Source organism: Balaenoptera ricei, chromosome 3 (assembly GCF_028023285.1).
Source record: "Balaenoptera ricei isolate mBalRic1 chromosome 3, mBalRic1.hap2, whole genome shotgun sequence".
Taxonomy (NCBI): domain Eukaryota; kingdom Metazoa; phylum Chordata; class Mammalia; order Artiodactyla; family Balaenopteridae; genus Balaenoptera; species Balaenoptera ricei.
The window spans coordinates 31,172,643-31,187,898 of NC_082641.1; the positions used below are offsets into that span (position 1 = coordinate 31,172,643).

The 15,256-nt window shown below is 36.2% G+C and overlaps 1 protein-coding gene across 3 annotated transcripts in view; it reads left to right on the forward strand.

Annotated features, from left to right (window-relative positions):
- The window catches only part of NIPBL (NIPBL cohesin loading factor), a 200,703-nt gene extending 186,204 nt beyond the window's left edge, over window positions 1–14,499 (forward strand). For 2 of the 3 annotated variants that reach the window (XM_059916245.1, XM_059916246.1), the window contains 5 exons: window positions 775–921; window positions 2,602–2,876; window positions 4,955–5,129; window positions 12,757–12,945; window positions 13,508–14,499. In XM_059916245.1, coding sequence (XP_059772228.1) covers window positions 775–921; window positions 2,602–2,876; window positions 4,955–5,129; window positions 12,757–12,945; window positions 13,508–13,873 — 1,152 coding nt within the window. In that variant the 3' untranslated portion in view covers window positions 13,874–14,499. Of the gene's footprint in view, window positions 1–774; window positions 922–2,601; window positions 2,877–4,954; window positions 5,130–12,756; window positions 12,987–13,507 lie in introns of all 3 variants that reach the window. The other variant, XM_059916247.1, reaches the window with a different exon arrangement.
- The last annotated feature ends 757 nt before the right edge of the window (window positions 14,500–15,256 follow it).

The following is a 15,256-nucleotide window of genomic DNA, read 5'->3' on the forward strand; positions in this document are numbered from 1 at the left end:
GTAGGAAGGAGTGTTTTTTAATTGCCTATTTTTTTTTAAGCTATAAATGTTTTAAAGGAGTTTAAATATTAGTATGTCTTTCTGTTTATATTCTGTATCATCATGTAAATGCTGAAAATCTCAGTTTGTTACTTCTTTTAAAGCAAACAACTAGTAGTAACCATAATTTGCCAGCATTAGAGTTTTTTGTGAAACTGTGGTAGCACTGTCAGAATGACTCTGATATTCTAAATTATGTACACATAGGAAACTGACAATTGTTTTATGAGTACATGAACTTTGATTTTTTTTTTAACCCACATATTAGTACTATAATTACCACTTACTTTTGAAGGCAGAATAGTAACTGTGTGTAACTGATCTCCATATGGGTTAAACTTTTAGAGGCACAATGACAAATAATTACGAATTCATATGTATACTTTCTGATGTGGTATGGATTTATCATAAAGATTCTATATACTCTATAAGAAAACTTCAGGGACTTCCACTTGGGTGCACTAAAAAAGTTCACCCCTTCCCTTCTTAAGGTACCATGGTTTAAGTCATTATGAAATCTCTTAAAATGGGTTTAAGATTATTCTGTAAAATCCGTTTCTGTTCCACCTCCTCCCTTCTTCTTCCTTCCCTCTCCCTCTCCCCAACTCTCTCTCTCTCTTTCTGAAACATTAACTGAGGTGAAAGTGCCCTGTAATATTTTTTCTAAAAAGGCTTTTGTGATGGATTTCTAGATTATCCACTAAACATGTGTACCTTTTTTTCTAAAATTTACAGAAAACAGAAGTGAATATGCTCTTGTATATAGCAGACAATCTAGCCTGTTTTCCATACCAGACACAGGAAGAGCCGTTGTTTATAATGCATCATATAGACATTACACTCTCAGTTTCTGGTAGTAACCTACTGCAGTCATTCAAGGAGGTAAGTTACACACATTACTATTCTTAATCTTTCAAAGTACAGGCATGCTATTTTCACTGTTTTGTTTCTCATTGTTCTTTTTATTCTTTTCACAGGTAAATAAAATCTTTCTAAATAAACTTAACTGAAATCTAGGTAGTGCTTGAATTGGGGAGAGGAAGTGGGTTGCCATTTCATTTCCATTAAGAAAGATCTTAAAACCATTTCATTCCAGATCATTTAGGTGGAATTTATACGCACACACACACACACACACACACACACACACACGTGGCTTGTTCTCTTGATAAGCCATCCCACTTCTTTATTTATCTCACTTCAAGCATCGACCTTAAGTGTTTGGTGTTCATTCATATATTTGTTTAAACCCCATTTTAAAACACTTTGCTATTTTATAAATCTGGTAATGCTGTAGATAATAGTAGTACACTTGAAGAAATACAGAATAAATACAAGTAGCTTACTTACAAGTAAACACAGAAAATTTTTACTATTGATTTCCTTATCCCTGAACACCAGCATCATAATGGAGTTGTCATATTGTATGCCCAAAATCTTTACTAAATTTTTTGTTGTAAACTTTGTATCTTATCTTTCATGGTTTTTAAGAAGGAAATATAATTAGTTTCATTGTAAAAGCACCTGGTATAGCCCTAGGTACATAGTAGGTGCACTCAGTAATTTACATTCTTTGTAAATTAATTGGAGTATTTTCATGTACCTGATGATATAAGTATATATCTCATTTTACAATATCGTGCTCAAAACTCAGCCTGGTCAAACTCGTAAATCAGGGAGATCTTTTTAATACCTAAGGGTTGGAATTACAGAAGTATCTAAACCCTTTTGCTACTTGAAGTGCGGACCAAGAGCAGTAGCACTGGCCTCACCTGAGAGCTTGTTAGACCTACAGAACCTCAGGCCCCACCCTAGACCTGCTGAAACAGAGTTTGCATTTTTAACAAAATCTCTAGTTGTTTAATATGCACATTAAAGTTTGAGAGGTTAATAATTTCCCGGGAACTTGATCCATCATGTTATCTTATTTTACTTCACTTACTGTTGTACATATACTTGTATCTGTTTCTCCTGTTTTATTTCTTAGCAGTTACATTTTGAATATTGCTTTGTAATCTGGTCTTTTCCACCTTGAAACCAGCTGACTTTGTTTCTTTTTAAAAGCTAACAGTTTCATAAAGTACAAAAAACCAGAATTTAAGTATTTAAGGAAAGTTGCACATTATCTTGCTGAAAAGTTCTTAAAAGGGAGAGTTTGATAGAAGCTGGGGGAATTCAAGCCTATTATATTTTCCCCAGTTAAATTATAATTACTTCTTTTCCTCTATAATGGCTTACCTGTATACCAAATTGTTACTTCTATAACTAATTTATCTTTCATTACTATCCTATAAGAAAATTCTTTCCCTTTGAATGATATTTCAGAATGGTTTAGGGAGGGTGGCACAGTGGTTGAAGGAGTGGATTTTATTTAGTCTTGGAACATAACTTTTCCCCCCAAGGGTTACATCCCCAGTTGTTCATGGAAAATCAGAGGGTTTCAATATATAAAATATTAATATAAGGATACTTTTGAAGCTGTTAAATGGAGCATATGTATAGTTGTAGTGGTATTTTTGTTTTATTATTTTTCAGACAGAATAATTTCCTCTTTTTTTTCAGTCTATGGTAAAAGACAAAAGGAAAGAGAGAAAATCATCTCCTGGTAAGGAAAATGAGTCAAGCGAGAGTGAAGAAGAAGTCTCCAGGCCTCGGAAGTCACGGAAACGTGTAGATTCAGATTCAGATTCAGATTCAGAAGATGATATAAATTCAGTGATGAAATGTTTGCCAGAAAATTCAGCTCCTTTAATTGAGTTTGCAAATGTCTCCCAGGGTATTTTATTGCTTCTGATGTTAAAACAACATTTGAAGAATCTCTGTGGATTTTCTGATAGGTAAGGTTGCATAAGCAGTGAGAGAAAAAACTTGCTGTGTTCAAATAATGAACAAACATGAAACCCAGTTTTGATTGTATGCTGAATATTAAAAATGCTCTTTTAAAAAAAGTTTGTTCCTTTTAATTGCTATATACTATTTTGTTGTATAATCTACCATACTTTGTCCATTCTCTTATTGAAGAGAGGAAAACTATTCCTCTAATTGGAGATAATGCATTATAAATTATAAATTAGAGGACTTAAATCCTTAATATCCTTAAAAAGATATTAGAGAATTAGGCTAACCTTAAAAATAGATAACAAACTCAAGTTTTTAAAGAGCTGTGGGGACTTCCCTGGTGGCACAGTGCCTAAGAGTCTGCCTGCCAATGCAGGGGACTTGGGTTCAAGCCCTGGTCTAGGAAGATCCCACATGCTGCGTAGCAAGTAAGTCCGTGCACTACAACTACTGAGCCTGTGCTCTAGAGCCCGCAAGCCACCACTGCTGAGCCCGCATGCCACAACTACTGAAGCCCGCGCGCCTAGAGCCTGTGCTCTGCAACAAGAGAAGCCACCACAATGATAAGCACGCGCACTGCAATGAAGAGTAGCCCCCGCTCACTCGCAGCTAGAGAAAGCCCGTGCGCAGCAATGAAGACCTAACGCAGCCAAAAATAAATAAATTTATTTAAAAAAAAAAAAGAGCTATGAATGAAGAATAGATGCAGACCAACTAGGCTAAGTTCTAACAGTCTAGCAGTCTTTAATGTACACTATCAAGTAAGAGATAGAAAAGTACTAATAACTTAGAGTGCCCTATAATTTTACTCATCGTCAATCACTATAGGTATCTCTTTTCTGCCTGTACCCATGGAATTTTGGACATTTTTCACATTCATTGAAACCCTATGAAGTCACATGTTCGTAGGGACAGATAATGAAATAAGTAGACCTGGTAGGTCAGTGGCAAAATGAAAAGAACATGTTTCTTCTAAAGGGTTTAGATATTATTCAGATGTTCATCAGCTTGTTGCTATGGAAGAGAGTGGGAACAATGTGGCCAGAGCTTCCATCTTTTCAAGAGAAGCTAGATAATCCAGATTTTAATGAGAACTATCTTGATGTTAAATATTGGCAGCCACAGGCATACCTTGTTTTATTGCACTTCGCAGATACTGCATTTTTTGCAAATTGAAGGTTTGTGGCAACCCTGAATCAAGCAAGTCTGTCGGCTCCATTTTTCCAACAGCATTTGTTCACTTTGTGTCTCTGTGTCACATTTTGGTAATTCTTACAGTATTTAAATTTTTTTATTATTATATTTTGTAGTGACCTTTGATGTTGCTATTACAAAAAGATTACGATTCACTGAAGGCTCAGATGATAGCATTTTTTTAGCAATAAAATATTTTTAAATTAAGATATGTATGTTGTTTTTAGACATAATGCTGTCACGCACTTAATAGACTATAATATAGTGTAAACGTAACTTTTATACACATTGGGAAACAAAAAAATTCGTGTGGTTTGCTTTATTGCAATATTTGCTTTATCACGATGGTCTGGAACCAAACCCGCAACATCTCCAAGATACGCCTGTAATTCAGAATAATTTAAAACCTTGTAAAGTCTTGGGGCAGTGCTAAGGAGTTGGAAAGATTTTGAAACAGAGTTGTTAATAATGTGAAACAGGTTTGTAAGCAATAATTCTGGTCACTCTGTAGAGAATGAATAGTTGGGGCACAAAACAGTAGAAGGAGGTAAACCAGTTAGGTAGTATTGAGTAATTATATTAAAACTGTCCTACAGTCACAATCATGGTGCTAAAAAATAGACATGAGAAACTACTTTCATTTAAATAATGCCTCTATCCAAGGCAAATACTGACAGAAACAATAGAATATTGTTCTTCTTAATCTTTGATTTTGTGTCTTTACTTCCCTTTTTTAAATTATATTTATTTTGTATACAATTTCACTGGTTAAAATCTGTATGACAAAAAGTTTAATTATAAGTAAATAAAATTTAACTAGAATCAATTTAAATGTAAATGCTTAAAAAAATTTTAAGTTAATGGTTTTGTTTTTCCAAAACAGTAAAATTCAGAAATACTCTCCATCTGAATCTGCAAAAGTGTATGATAAAGCGATAAACCGAAAAACAGGAGTTCATTTTCATCCCAAACAAACACTGGACTTCCTGCGGAGTGATATGGCTAATTCCAAAATCACTGAAGATGTGAAGAGGAGTATAGTAAAACAGTATCTAGATGTGAGTAGTAAAACCAAAATATATTTCATTTTGATAATGGCTTTTTAAAAAAGTAAATTCCTTTGAGAGAGATAGCTACCTCCTTTCATTGAAGGTATGCTTCATGACCCATCACTCATTATTTTTGTCTGTGTAGTTTTAATGAGTTACTTTAAGCTTGTCTTTCCCATTTCACCCACTGCACTATAATTGTTTTTTCTTAGGAAATACCAGCCCACCACTAACTTTATTTTAGTGAAAAGCAAAGTTTTTAGGCAAGTTTTAGAGAAAAGCTGTGCCCATATATGTATTTTTTTAATTCAGTGGATTACATGGTTTATATTTCATCAAAGGAAAAACCATGAAAAGTCATCCTCCTGCCCTCTTCAGCCATTCTATTCCTCTTCCTTCTGGCAACCAATATTACTACTTTTTCATGTATTCTTACAGAAGCAGTACAAGTTGTGTGTGTGTGTGTGTGTGTGTGTGTGTGTGTGTGTGTATATTTGTATATCTGTTACATATAGACCCACCTAAGAAGTATGTGAGTGAGTATGTGAGTGTATAAATTGTGCTTTTAAAGTGTCTTTAAGAATAGGCAAATTCAGGGAATTCCCTGGCAGTCCAGTGGTTAGGACTCCACGCTTTCACTGCCGAGGGCCCAGGTTCAATCCCAGGTCAGGGAACTAAGAGCCCTCAAGCTGTGGTGTAGCCAAAAAAAAAAAAAAAAAAAAAAAAAGGCAAAATCAGAGAGTCAGAAAATAGAACAGAAGTTACAGGGGGAGGGGGGCAGGAATGGGGAGTTGGGTGGGTTTTTTAAAGATTTTTTTTTAACTTTTTATTTTGTTTTGGAGTATGGCCAATTAACAATGTTGTGATAGTTTCAGGTGCACAGCAAAGCAACTCAGCCATACATATACATGTATGCATTCTCCCCCAGACTCCCCTCCCATTCAGGCTGCCACATAACATTGAGCAGAGTTCCCTGTGCTATACAGTAGGTCCTCGTTGGTTATCCTTTTTAAATATAGCAGTGTGTACATGTCAGTGCCAAACTCCCTAACTATCCATTCCCTCTACCCTTCCCCCGCAGTAGCCATAAGTTCATTATCTAAGTCTGTGAGTCCATTTCTGTTTTGTAAATAAGCTCATTTGTACCATTTTTTTTAGATTCCACATAAAGCAACATCATATGATATTTCTCTTTCTCTGTCTGACTTCACTCAGTATGACAATCTCTAGGTCCATCCATGTTGCTGCAAATGGCATTATTTCATTCTTTTTTATGGCTGAGTACTATTCTATTGTATATATGTACCACATCTTGTTTATCCATTCCTCTGTTGATGGACATTTAGGTTGCTTCCATGTCTTGGCTATTGCAAACAGTGCTGCAGTGAACATTGGGGTGCATGTATCCTTTCGGACCATGTTTTTCTCTCGGTATATGCCCAGGAGTGGGATTGCAGGGTCACATGGTAGCTCTATTTTTAGTTTTTTAAGGAACCTCCATACTGTTCTACATAGTGGTTGTACCAATTTATATTCCCACCAACAGTGTAGGAGGGTTCCCTTCTCTCCACACCGTCTCCAGCATTTATTGTTTGTAGATTTTTTGATGATAGCCGTTTTGACTGGTGTGAGGTGATATCTCATTGTAGTTTTGATTTGCATTTCTCTAGTCATTAGCAGTGTTGAACACCCTTTCATGTGCCTCTTGGCCATCCATATGTCTTCCTTGGAAAAATGTCTAGGTCTTCTGCCCATTTTTTGATTGCGTTATTTGTTTTGATGATATTAAGCCACATGAGCTGTTTGTAAATTTTGGAGACTAATCCCTTGTCGATCACATCATTTGCAAATATTTTCTCCCATTCTGTGGGTTGTCTTTTCATTTTGTTCATGGTCTCCTTTGCTGTGCAAGAGCTTTTGAGTTTAATTAGGTTCCATTTGTTTATTTTTGTTTTTTTTTTTCCATTACTCTGGGAGATGAATCAGAAAAGATATTGTTGCGATTTATGTCAGAGAGTGTTCTGCCTGTGTTTTTTCCTCTAGGAGGATTTATAATGTCCAGTCTCACATGTAGGTCTTTAATCCATTTTGAGCGTATTTTTGTGTATGGTGTTAAAGAATGATCTAATTTCATTTTTTTACACGTAGCTGTCCAGTTTTCCCAGCACCATTTGTTGAAGAGACTGTCTTTCCACCGTTGTGTAATCTTGCCTCCTTTGTCATAGATTAGTAGACCATAGGTGGGTAGGTTTATTTCTGGGCTTTCTGTCCTGTTCCATTGATCTGTAGTTCTTTTTTTGTGCCAGTACCATACTGTTTTGATGACTAAAGCTTTGTAGTATAGTCTGAAGTCAGGGAGCCTGATTCCTCCAGCTCCATTTTTCTTTCTCAAGATTACTTTGGCTATTTGGGGTCTTTTGTGTCTCCATACAAAGTTTAAGATATTTTGTTCTAGTTCTGTGAAAAATGCCATTGGTAATTTGATAGGGATTGCATTGAATCTGTAGATTGCCTTGGGTAGTATAGTCATTTTGACAATATTTATTCTTTCAATCAAAGAACATGATATATCTTTCCATCTGTTTGTGTCTTCTTTGATTTCTTTCATCAGCATGTTATAGTTTTCAGAGTACAGGTCTTTTGCCTCCTTAGGTAGGTTTATTCCTAGGTGTATTCTTTTTCACGCAGTGGTAAATGGGATTGTTTCTTGAATTTCTCTTTCTGATCTTTCGTTGTTAGTGTATAGAAATGCAACACATTTCTGTGTATTAATTTTCTATCCTGCAACTTTACCAAATTCATTGATGAGCTCTAGTAATTTTCTGATAGCATCTTTAGGATTTTATATATATAGTATCATGTCATCTGCAAACAGTGACGGTTTAACGTCTTCTTTTCCAATTTGGATTCCTTTTATTTCTTTTTCTTCTCTGATTTCCGTAGCTAGGACTTCCAAAACTATGTTGACTAAAAGTGGTGAGAGTGGGCATCCTTGTCTTGTTCCTGATCTTAGAGGAAATGCTTTCAGCTTTTCACCATTGAGTATGATGCTAGCTGTAGGTTTGTCTTATATGGCCTTTATTATGTTGAGGTAGGTTCCCTCTGTGCCCACTTTCTGGAGAGTTTTATCATAAATAGGTGTTGAATTTTGTCAAATGCTTTTTCTGCATCTACTGAGATGATCATTTGGGGGTTTTTTAATATATAGATTTATTTATTTATTTTTGGCTGCGTTGGGTCTTTGTTGCTGTGTGTGGGCTTTCTCTAGTTGCAGCAAGCAGGAGCTGCTCTTCGTTGCAGTGCACAGGCTTCTCATTGCTGTGGCTTCTCTTGTGGTGGAGCATGGGCTCTAGGTGCGAGGGCTCCAGTAATTGTGGCACATGGGCTTAGTTGCTCCATGGCATGTGGGATCTTCCCAGACCAGGGTTCGAACCTGTGTCCCCTGCATTGGCAGGCGGATTCTTAACCATTGCACCACCAGGGAAGTCCTGATCATATGGTTTTTATTTGTCAGTTTGTTGATGTGGTATATCACACTGATTGATATGTGGATATTGAAAACTCCTTGCATCCCTAGGATAAATCCCACTTGATCATGGTGTACGATCCTTTTGATGTATTGTTGAATTTGAATTGCTAGTATTTTGTTGAGGATTTTTGCGTGTACGTTCATCAGTGATAGTGGCCTGTAATTTTCTTTGTTAGTGGTATCTTTGTCTGGTTTTGGTATCAGGGTGATGGTGGCCTCACAGAATGAGTTTGGGAGTTTTCCTTCCTCTGCACTTTTTGGGAACAGTTTCAGAAGGGTAGGTGTTAGCTCTTCTCTAAATGTTTGATAGAATTCACCTGTGAAGCCATCAGGGCCAGGACTTCCGTTTTGGGGGAGTTTATTTTTTTTTTTGTTTGGTTGTGTTGGGTCTTTGTTGCTGCACGCGGGCTTTCTCTAGTTGTAGCGAGAGGGGCTACTCTTCGCTGCAGTGCGCGGGCCTCTCACTGCAGTGGCCTCCCTTGTTGCAGAGCATGGACGGGCTCTAGGCATGCGGGCTTCAGTAGTTGTGGCATGTGGGCTCAGTAGTTGTGGCTCGCAGGCTCTAGAGCGCAGGCTCAGCAGTTGTGGCGCACGGGCTTAGTTGTTCCACGGCATGTGGGATCTTCCCGGACCAGGGCTGGAACCTGTGTCCCCTGCGTTGGCAGGTGGATTCTCAACCACTGCTCCACCAGGGAAGCCCGGGAGTTTTTTAATTAATTTCAATTTCAGTGCTTGTAATTGGTTCATATTTTCTAATTATTCCTGGTTCAGTCTTGGGAGACTGTACCTTTATAAGAATTTGTCCATTTCTTCCAGGTTGTCTATTTTACTGGCATACAGTTGCATATAGTAGTCTCTTACGATCCTTTGTATTTCTGTGGTGTCAGCTGTAACTTCTCCTTTTTCATTTTTCATTTTATTGATTTGAGTCCTCTCCCTTTTTTTCTTGATGAGTCTGGCTAAAGGTGTATCAGTTTTGTTTATCTTTTCAAAGAACCAGCTTTTAGTTTCATTGATCTTTGCTCTTGTCTTCTTTGTCTCTATTTCATTTGTTTCTGCTCTGATCTTTATGATTTCTTTCCTTCTACTAACTTTCGGTTTTGTTTGTTCTTATTTCTCTAGTTGCTTTATGTGTATGGTTAGGTTGTTCGGGTTACTTTGTTTCCCGAAGTAAGATTGTATTGCTATAAACTTTCCTCTTTGAACTGCTTTTGCTGTATCCCATAGGTTTCGGATCATTGTGCTTTCATTTTCATTTGTCTCTAGATATTTTTTTATTTCCTCTTTGATTTCTTCAGTGATCCATTGGTTGTTTAGTAGCATATTGTTTAGCCTCCACGTATTTGTGTTTTTATAGTCTTTTTCTTGGAGTTTATTTCTAATCTCACAGTGTTGTGGTCAGAAAAGATGCTTGATATGATTTCAGTTTTCTTAAATTTACCAAGGCTCACTTTATGGCCCAGGATGTGGTCAGTCCTGGAGAATATTCCATGTACACTTCAGAAAAATGTGTATTCTTCTGCTTTTGGATGGAGTGCTCTATAAATATCAGTTAAGTCCATCTGGTCTAATGTGTCATTTAAGGCCTGTGTTTCCTTACTGATTTTATGTCTGGCTGATCTGTCCATTGATGAAAGTGGGGTGTTAAAGTCCCCCACTATTATTGTGTTACTGTCGATTTCTCCCTTTATGGCTGTTAGTATTTGCCTTATATACTGTGGTGCTCCTAAGTTGGGTACATATACGTTTACAATTGTTATACCTTCTTCTTGGATTGATTCCTTGATTGTTATGTAGTGTCCTTCTTTGTCTCTTGTAACATTCTTTGTTTTAAAGCCTATTTTGTCTGATATGAGTATTGCTACTGCAGCTTTCTTTTGATTTCCATTTGCATGGAATACCTTCTTCCATCCCTTCACTTTCAGTCTGTATGTGTCCCTAGGTCTGAAGTGAGTCTCTTGTAGACAGCATATATATGGGTCTTGTTTTTGTATCCATTCAGTGAGCCTGTGTCTTTTGGTTGGCGCGTTTAATCCATTTACATTTAAAGTAATTATCGGTATGTGTGTTCCTTTTGCCATTTTCTTAATTGTTTTCAGTTTGTTTCTGTAGGTCTTCTTTCTTTCCTCTTTTGTTCTCTTCTCTTGTGGTTTGATGACCATCTTTAATGTTGTGTTTGGGTTGCTTTTTCTTTTGTGTGTGTGTATCTATTGTAGCTTTTGGGTTTGCTGTTCCCATGAGGTTTTGATATAGCAGTCTGTATATGTACAAGATTGTTTTAAGTTGCTAGTCTCTTTCCCGCCTAGAGGAGTTCCTTTAGCATTTGTTGCAAAGCTGGTCTGGTGTTGCTGAATTCTCTTAGCTTTTGCTTGTCTGTAAAGCTTTTGATTTCTCTGTGGAATCTGAATGAGAGCCTTGCTGGGTAGAGTATTCTTGGTTCTAACTTCTTCCCTTTCATCACTTTAAATATATCATGCCACTCCCTTCTGGCTTGTAGCATTTCTGCTGAGAAATCAGCTGTTAACCTTATGGGAGTCCTCTTGTATGTTATTTGTCGTTTTTCCCTTGTTGCTTTTAATAATTTTTCTTTGTCTTTAATTTTTGTAAATTTGATTACTCTGTGTCTTGGAATGTTTCTCCTTGGGTTTATCCTGCCTGCGACTCTGCACTTCCTGGACTTGGGTGGCTATTTCCTTTGCCATGTTAGGGAAGTTTTCAACTATAATCTCTTCAGATATTTTCTCAGGTCCTTTCTCTCTCTCTTCTCCTTCTGGGACCCCTATAATGCGAATGTTGGTGCATTTAATGTTGTCCCATAGATCTCTTAGGCTGTCTTCATTTCTTTTCATTCTTTTTTCTTTATTCTGTTCCGTAGTAGTGATTTCCACCATTCTGTCTTCCAGGTCACTTATACGTCCTTCTGCCTCAGTTATTCTGCTATTGATTCTGTCTAGCACATTTTTCATTTCAGTTATTGTATTCATCTCTATTTGTTCATTAATTCTTCTAGGTCTTTGTTAAACATTTCTTTCATCTTCTCAATCCTTGCCTCCATTCTTTTTCCAAGGTCCTGGATCATCTTCACTGTCATTATTCTGAATTCTTTTTCTGGAAGTTTGCCTATCTCCACTTCATTCAATTGTTTTTCTCTGTTTTTTCTTGTTCCTTCATCTGGGACATAATTCTCTGCCTTTTCATTTTGTCTCTCTTTCTGTGATTGTGGTTTTCATTCCACAGGCTGCAGGATTGTAGTTCTTCCTGCATCCGCTGTCTCAGGAATGGGGGGAAGTATTGAATGGGTACAGATTGAGTTTCTTTGGGGGATGATGAAAAAGTTTTTGAAATGACTGTGGTGATGATTGTACAACAGTGTGAATATACTTACTGTCAATGAATTAAACACTTTAAAATGGTAAATTTTATGTTATATATATTTTACCAGAATAAAAATTTTTCAACGTTTTAAAAAATTTTTCGAGATTTTCCTAAAAAGTAAAAATAAAGTCTTTAATTTTAATCTACTTAAAGCTGATAGTTGAACACAACTAATAATGATTTTTTTGACCAAGAACATAATGTACACAATGATTTTCATATTATTCATAGACTGCAAACCTTGTACTCTAAATTTGACATTTATTTTAGTTCTTTAAAATTCTTCAACATTTTTTGTTTCCTGTTGTATCCTCTTATCTTGGTGGAGAGCAGAAAATGGGGGGCAGAAATGTTTAAAAGTCTGTTAATAATCAGTAATCACTTGGCTGCTTGATAACTGGGATCAGGGTCCACAACATCTGGCTTATGGGCCAAATCTGGCCAACTGCCTGTTTGTGTAAAATAAAGTTTTATTGAAACAGCCATGCCCATTCATTTTTGTATTGCATTTCGGCCTGCAAAGCCAAAAATACTTACTATCTGGCTCTTTACAGAAAATGTTTGCCAGCCCCCAACTTGGACAATAGCTAAAGTCTGTTTCACCCACACCAAACCACTACCATGGAAAACATTTAAGAAAAAAATTTTAAATAAAGGAAAACATTTAGGAATTTGGCAGTCTTGTTTGAAAAAATTTACTTAAAATTCTAAATTAATATCTAATTTTTGTAGTTCAAACTTCTCATGGAACATCTGGACCCTGATGAAGAGGAAGAAGAAGGGGAGGTGTCAGCTAGCACAAATGCTCGGAACAAAGCAATTACCTCACTGCTTGGAGGAGGCAGCCCTAAAAATAATGCAGCAGCAGAGACAGAAGATGATGAAAGTGATGGGGAGGATAGAGGAGGAGGCACTTCAGGGGTGAGGCGGAGGAGGAGTCAACGTATTTCGCAGCGTATTACGTAAAATGATTTTTATGTGCTTATATATGTCAGTCTATTAAATGTACACCAAGTAATGTAATACTTATGAGAGAAGACATTTTGTAGGTAGAAATTCTCTACTTATCCATTTATACATCCTTTTGTAGAAAGTTTAACATAAAAGACAATAAAAAAGAAAAAAACAGAAACGAGATTTATCCAGCATAAAGGGTTATTAATTTTTCTTTGGATTGTATTAATGTGTGTTATCCTTTTTTATTGTTGATAAGTTTTATGTAGCTTTATGGTTCATATGTACATATAATTTTATATATCAATAAGAGTAAAGACACGGGTACAAATTAAGAGTTACATGGTTTTACAAGTATATGTTAACCCCTTGGCGCTGGCGGTCACGGTGCGTCTCATTGCCGGCAATGGAAGTGTGCTGGGAAATCCCAACTCCCGGCGTCAAGGGATTAAAAGCAATAAAAACAATAATTTCACTAAAATTATTTTGTGTAACACTTGGTCTTTTTTCCCCCCTCCCAATGTTTTAGTCATTGAGAAGGTCAAAACGAAATTCAGACTCTACGGAGTTGGCAGCACAGATGAATGAAAGTGTTGACGTCATGGATGTCATCGCTATTTGCTGTCCAAAGTACAAAGATCGACCACAAATTGCAAGAGTAGTACAGAAAACCAGCAATGGCTTCAGTGTTCAGTGGATGGCAGGCTCCTACAGTGGCTCCTGGACTGAGGCTAAGCGCCGTGATGGCCGCAAACTGGTGCCTTGGGTAGACACTATTAAAGAGTCAGACATTATTTACAAAAAAATTGCTCTAACGAGTGCTAATAAGCTGACTAATAAAGTTGTTCAGACTTTACGATCCCTGTATGCCGCCAAGGACGGGACTTCCAGCTAATGAATTTGTACATGCAGCCAAATTTACAGGAGTTTTTTTTTAAAGGCAGAAAAACTTGAAATATCAACATTCTGGCAAAAAAAAAAATCAGTTTTATGAAGAGTAAGAATGGAACCTGGGATGCAGGAACAAAAGAAGGAAATGTTGGGCAAAACATTTTTGTGGGAGCTCCCTTCGCTGTTGTGCAGCAGAAACAGATTCTCAGTTCATTTTTACTCCCACTGTATTATAGTTTAACAAAAATTGTTTATATCTTGGAAAAAAAACTTTCTGTTTAAAAAATAAACAAGTGAATGTTGGAAATTAGTCTGTTAATGTTCTTAATAAAGTGTTCTTGGAGTTTAACCTAGCAGCGGATGGCTTTCTTTAGCTTAGCCCAGTTTCCAGGGAAGCATTGTTTTTTCCAGGCTGTAAAATGGCAGAATCTCCTGGATATATAATTTATTCTGTTGGAAAAAAAAAAAAAAAAAAAAAGCATGCAGTATCTATGACCTATCTGCAGAAGGAGTTTTTGTAAATGTAGATTTTGATGTATTAGGTCACCCTGAAAACAATACAAGAAAAGGGATCCCCAGGCAATCTGGTGGAGCGAATACTGCAATAAATTTTTTTACTTCTCTTTGTTACTTGTCTGTTTCCATTTGAATTTCTTATTGTAAAGATCTGTTTAAATCCATTTATATTATTTTTCAGTCTTTTATGTAAAATTTATTATATCACTGGTTTTCAAAACAAAACATAAAATATTGTTTATACAGTTTGTATAGGCTGACTTCTGAATAATTGGTATCTATTATTTTCATTCCCATAAGAGGGTGTAAACAATTAATTCCAGGGTTTTATTGTATCCTGCAATATTTAGTATTAACTATATATGATTTAGCACTGTGCCAAACACATTTTCAAGAGTACATTTTGATATAAAAAGAAACTATAGTTTATTCCTTGTATGCTTCAATTTCTTTCTAGTAATGTCATGATGGTAATATTTATTTTTTAAACCTTGGGAAAAGGTAACAGTCTTGGGGAAAGGTAACAATCATGCTATTTTGGAAAACTAGCATTTCTCTTAGTTAAAATTATGCCATGTGTTATTTTCAAAATAGAATTGAGATGACTATGACACTTCATAATAACATTACATTTTTCACAAGTTATTTTTTAATGCTGAAAAAGGAGTAATTTTACTAGTTGAGATGTTTATTCATTTTCTATTCTAAATGTTTTATACATCTTTTGGGAGCAGTTGTCGTTTATCTGTTACTACAGATGGGGAGGTGGGTATTTAATTAGTTGATTTGCATAGTTGATGCTCAGAAATAGTAATGCCTAAAATTTACAGGGGACGAGGTCTGTTTCAAAGTTAAGTCTTTTTAAAAATAT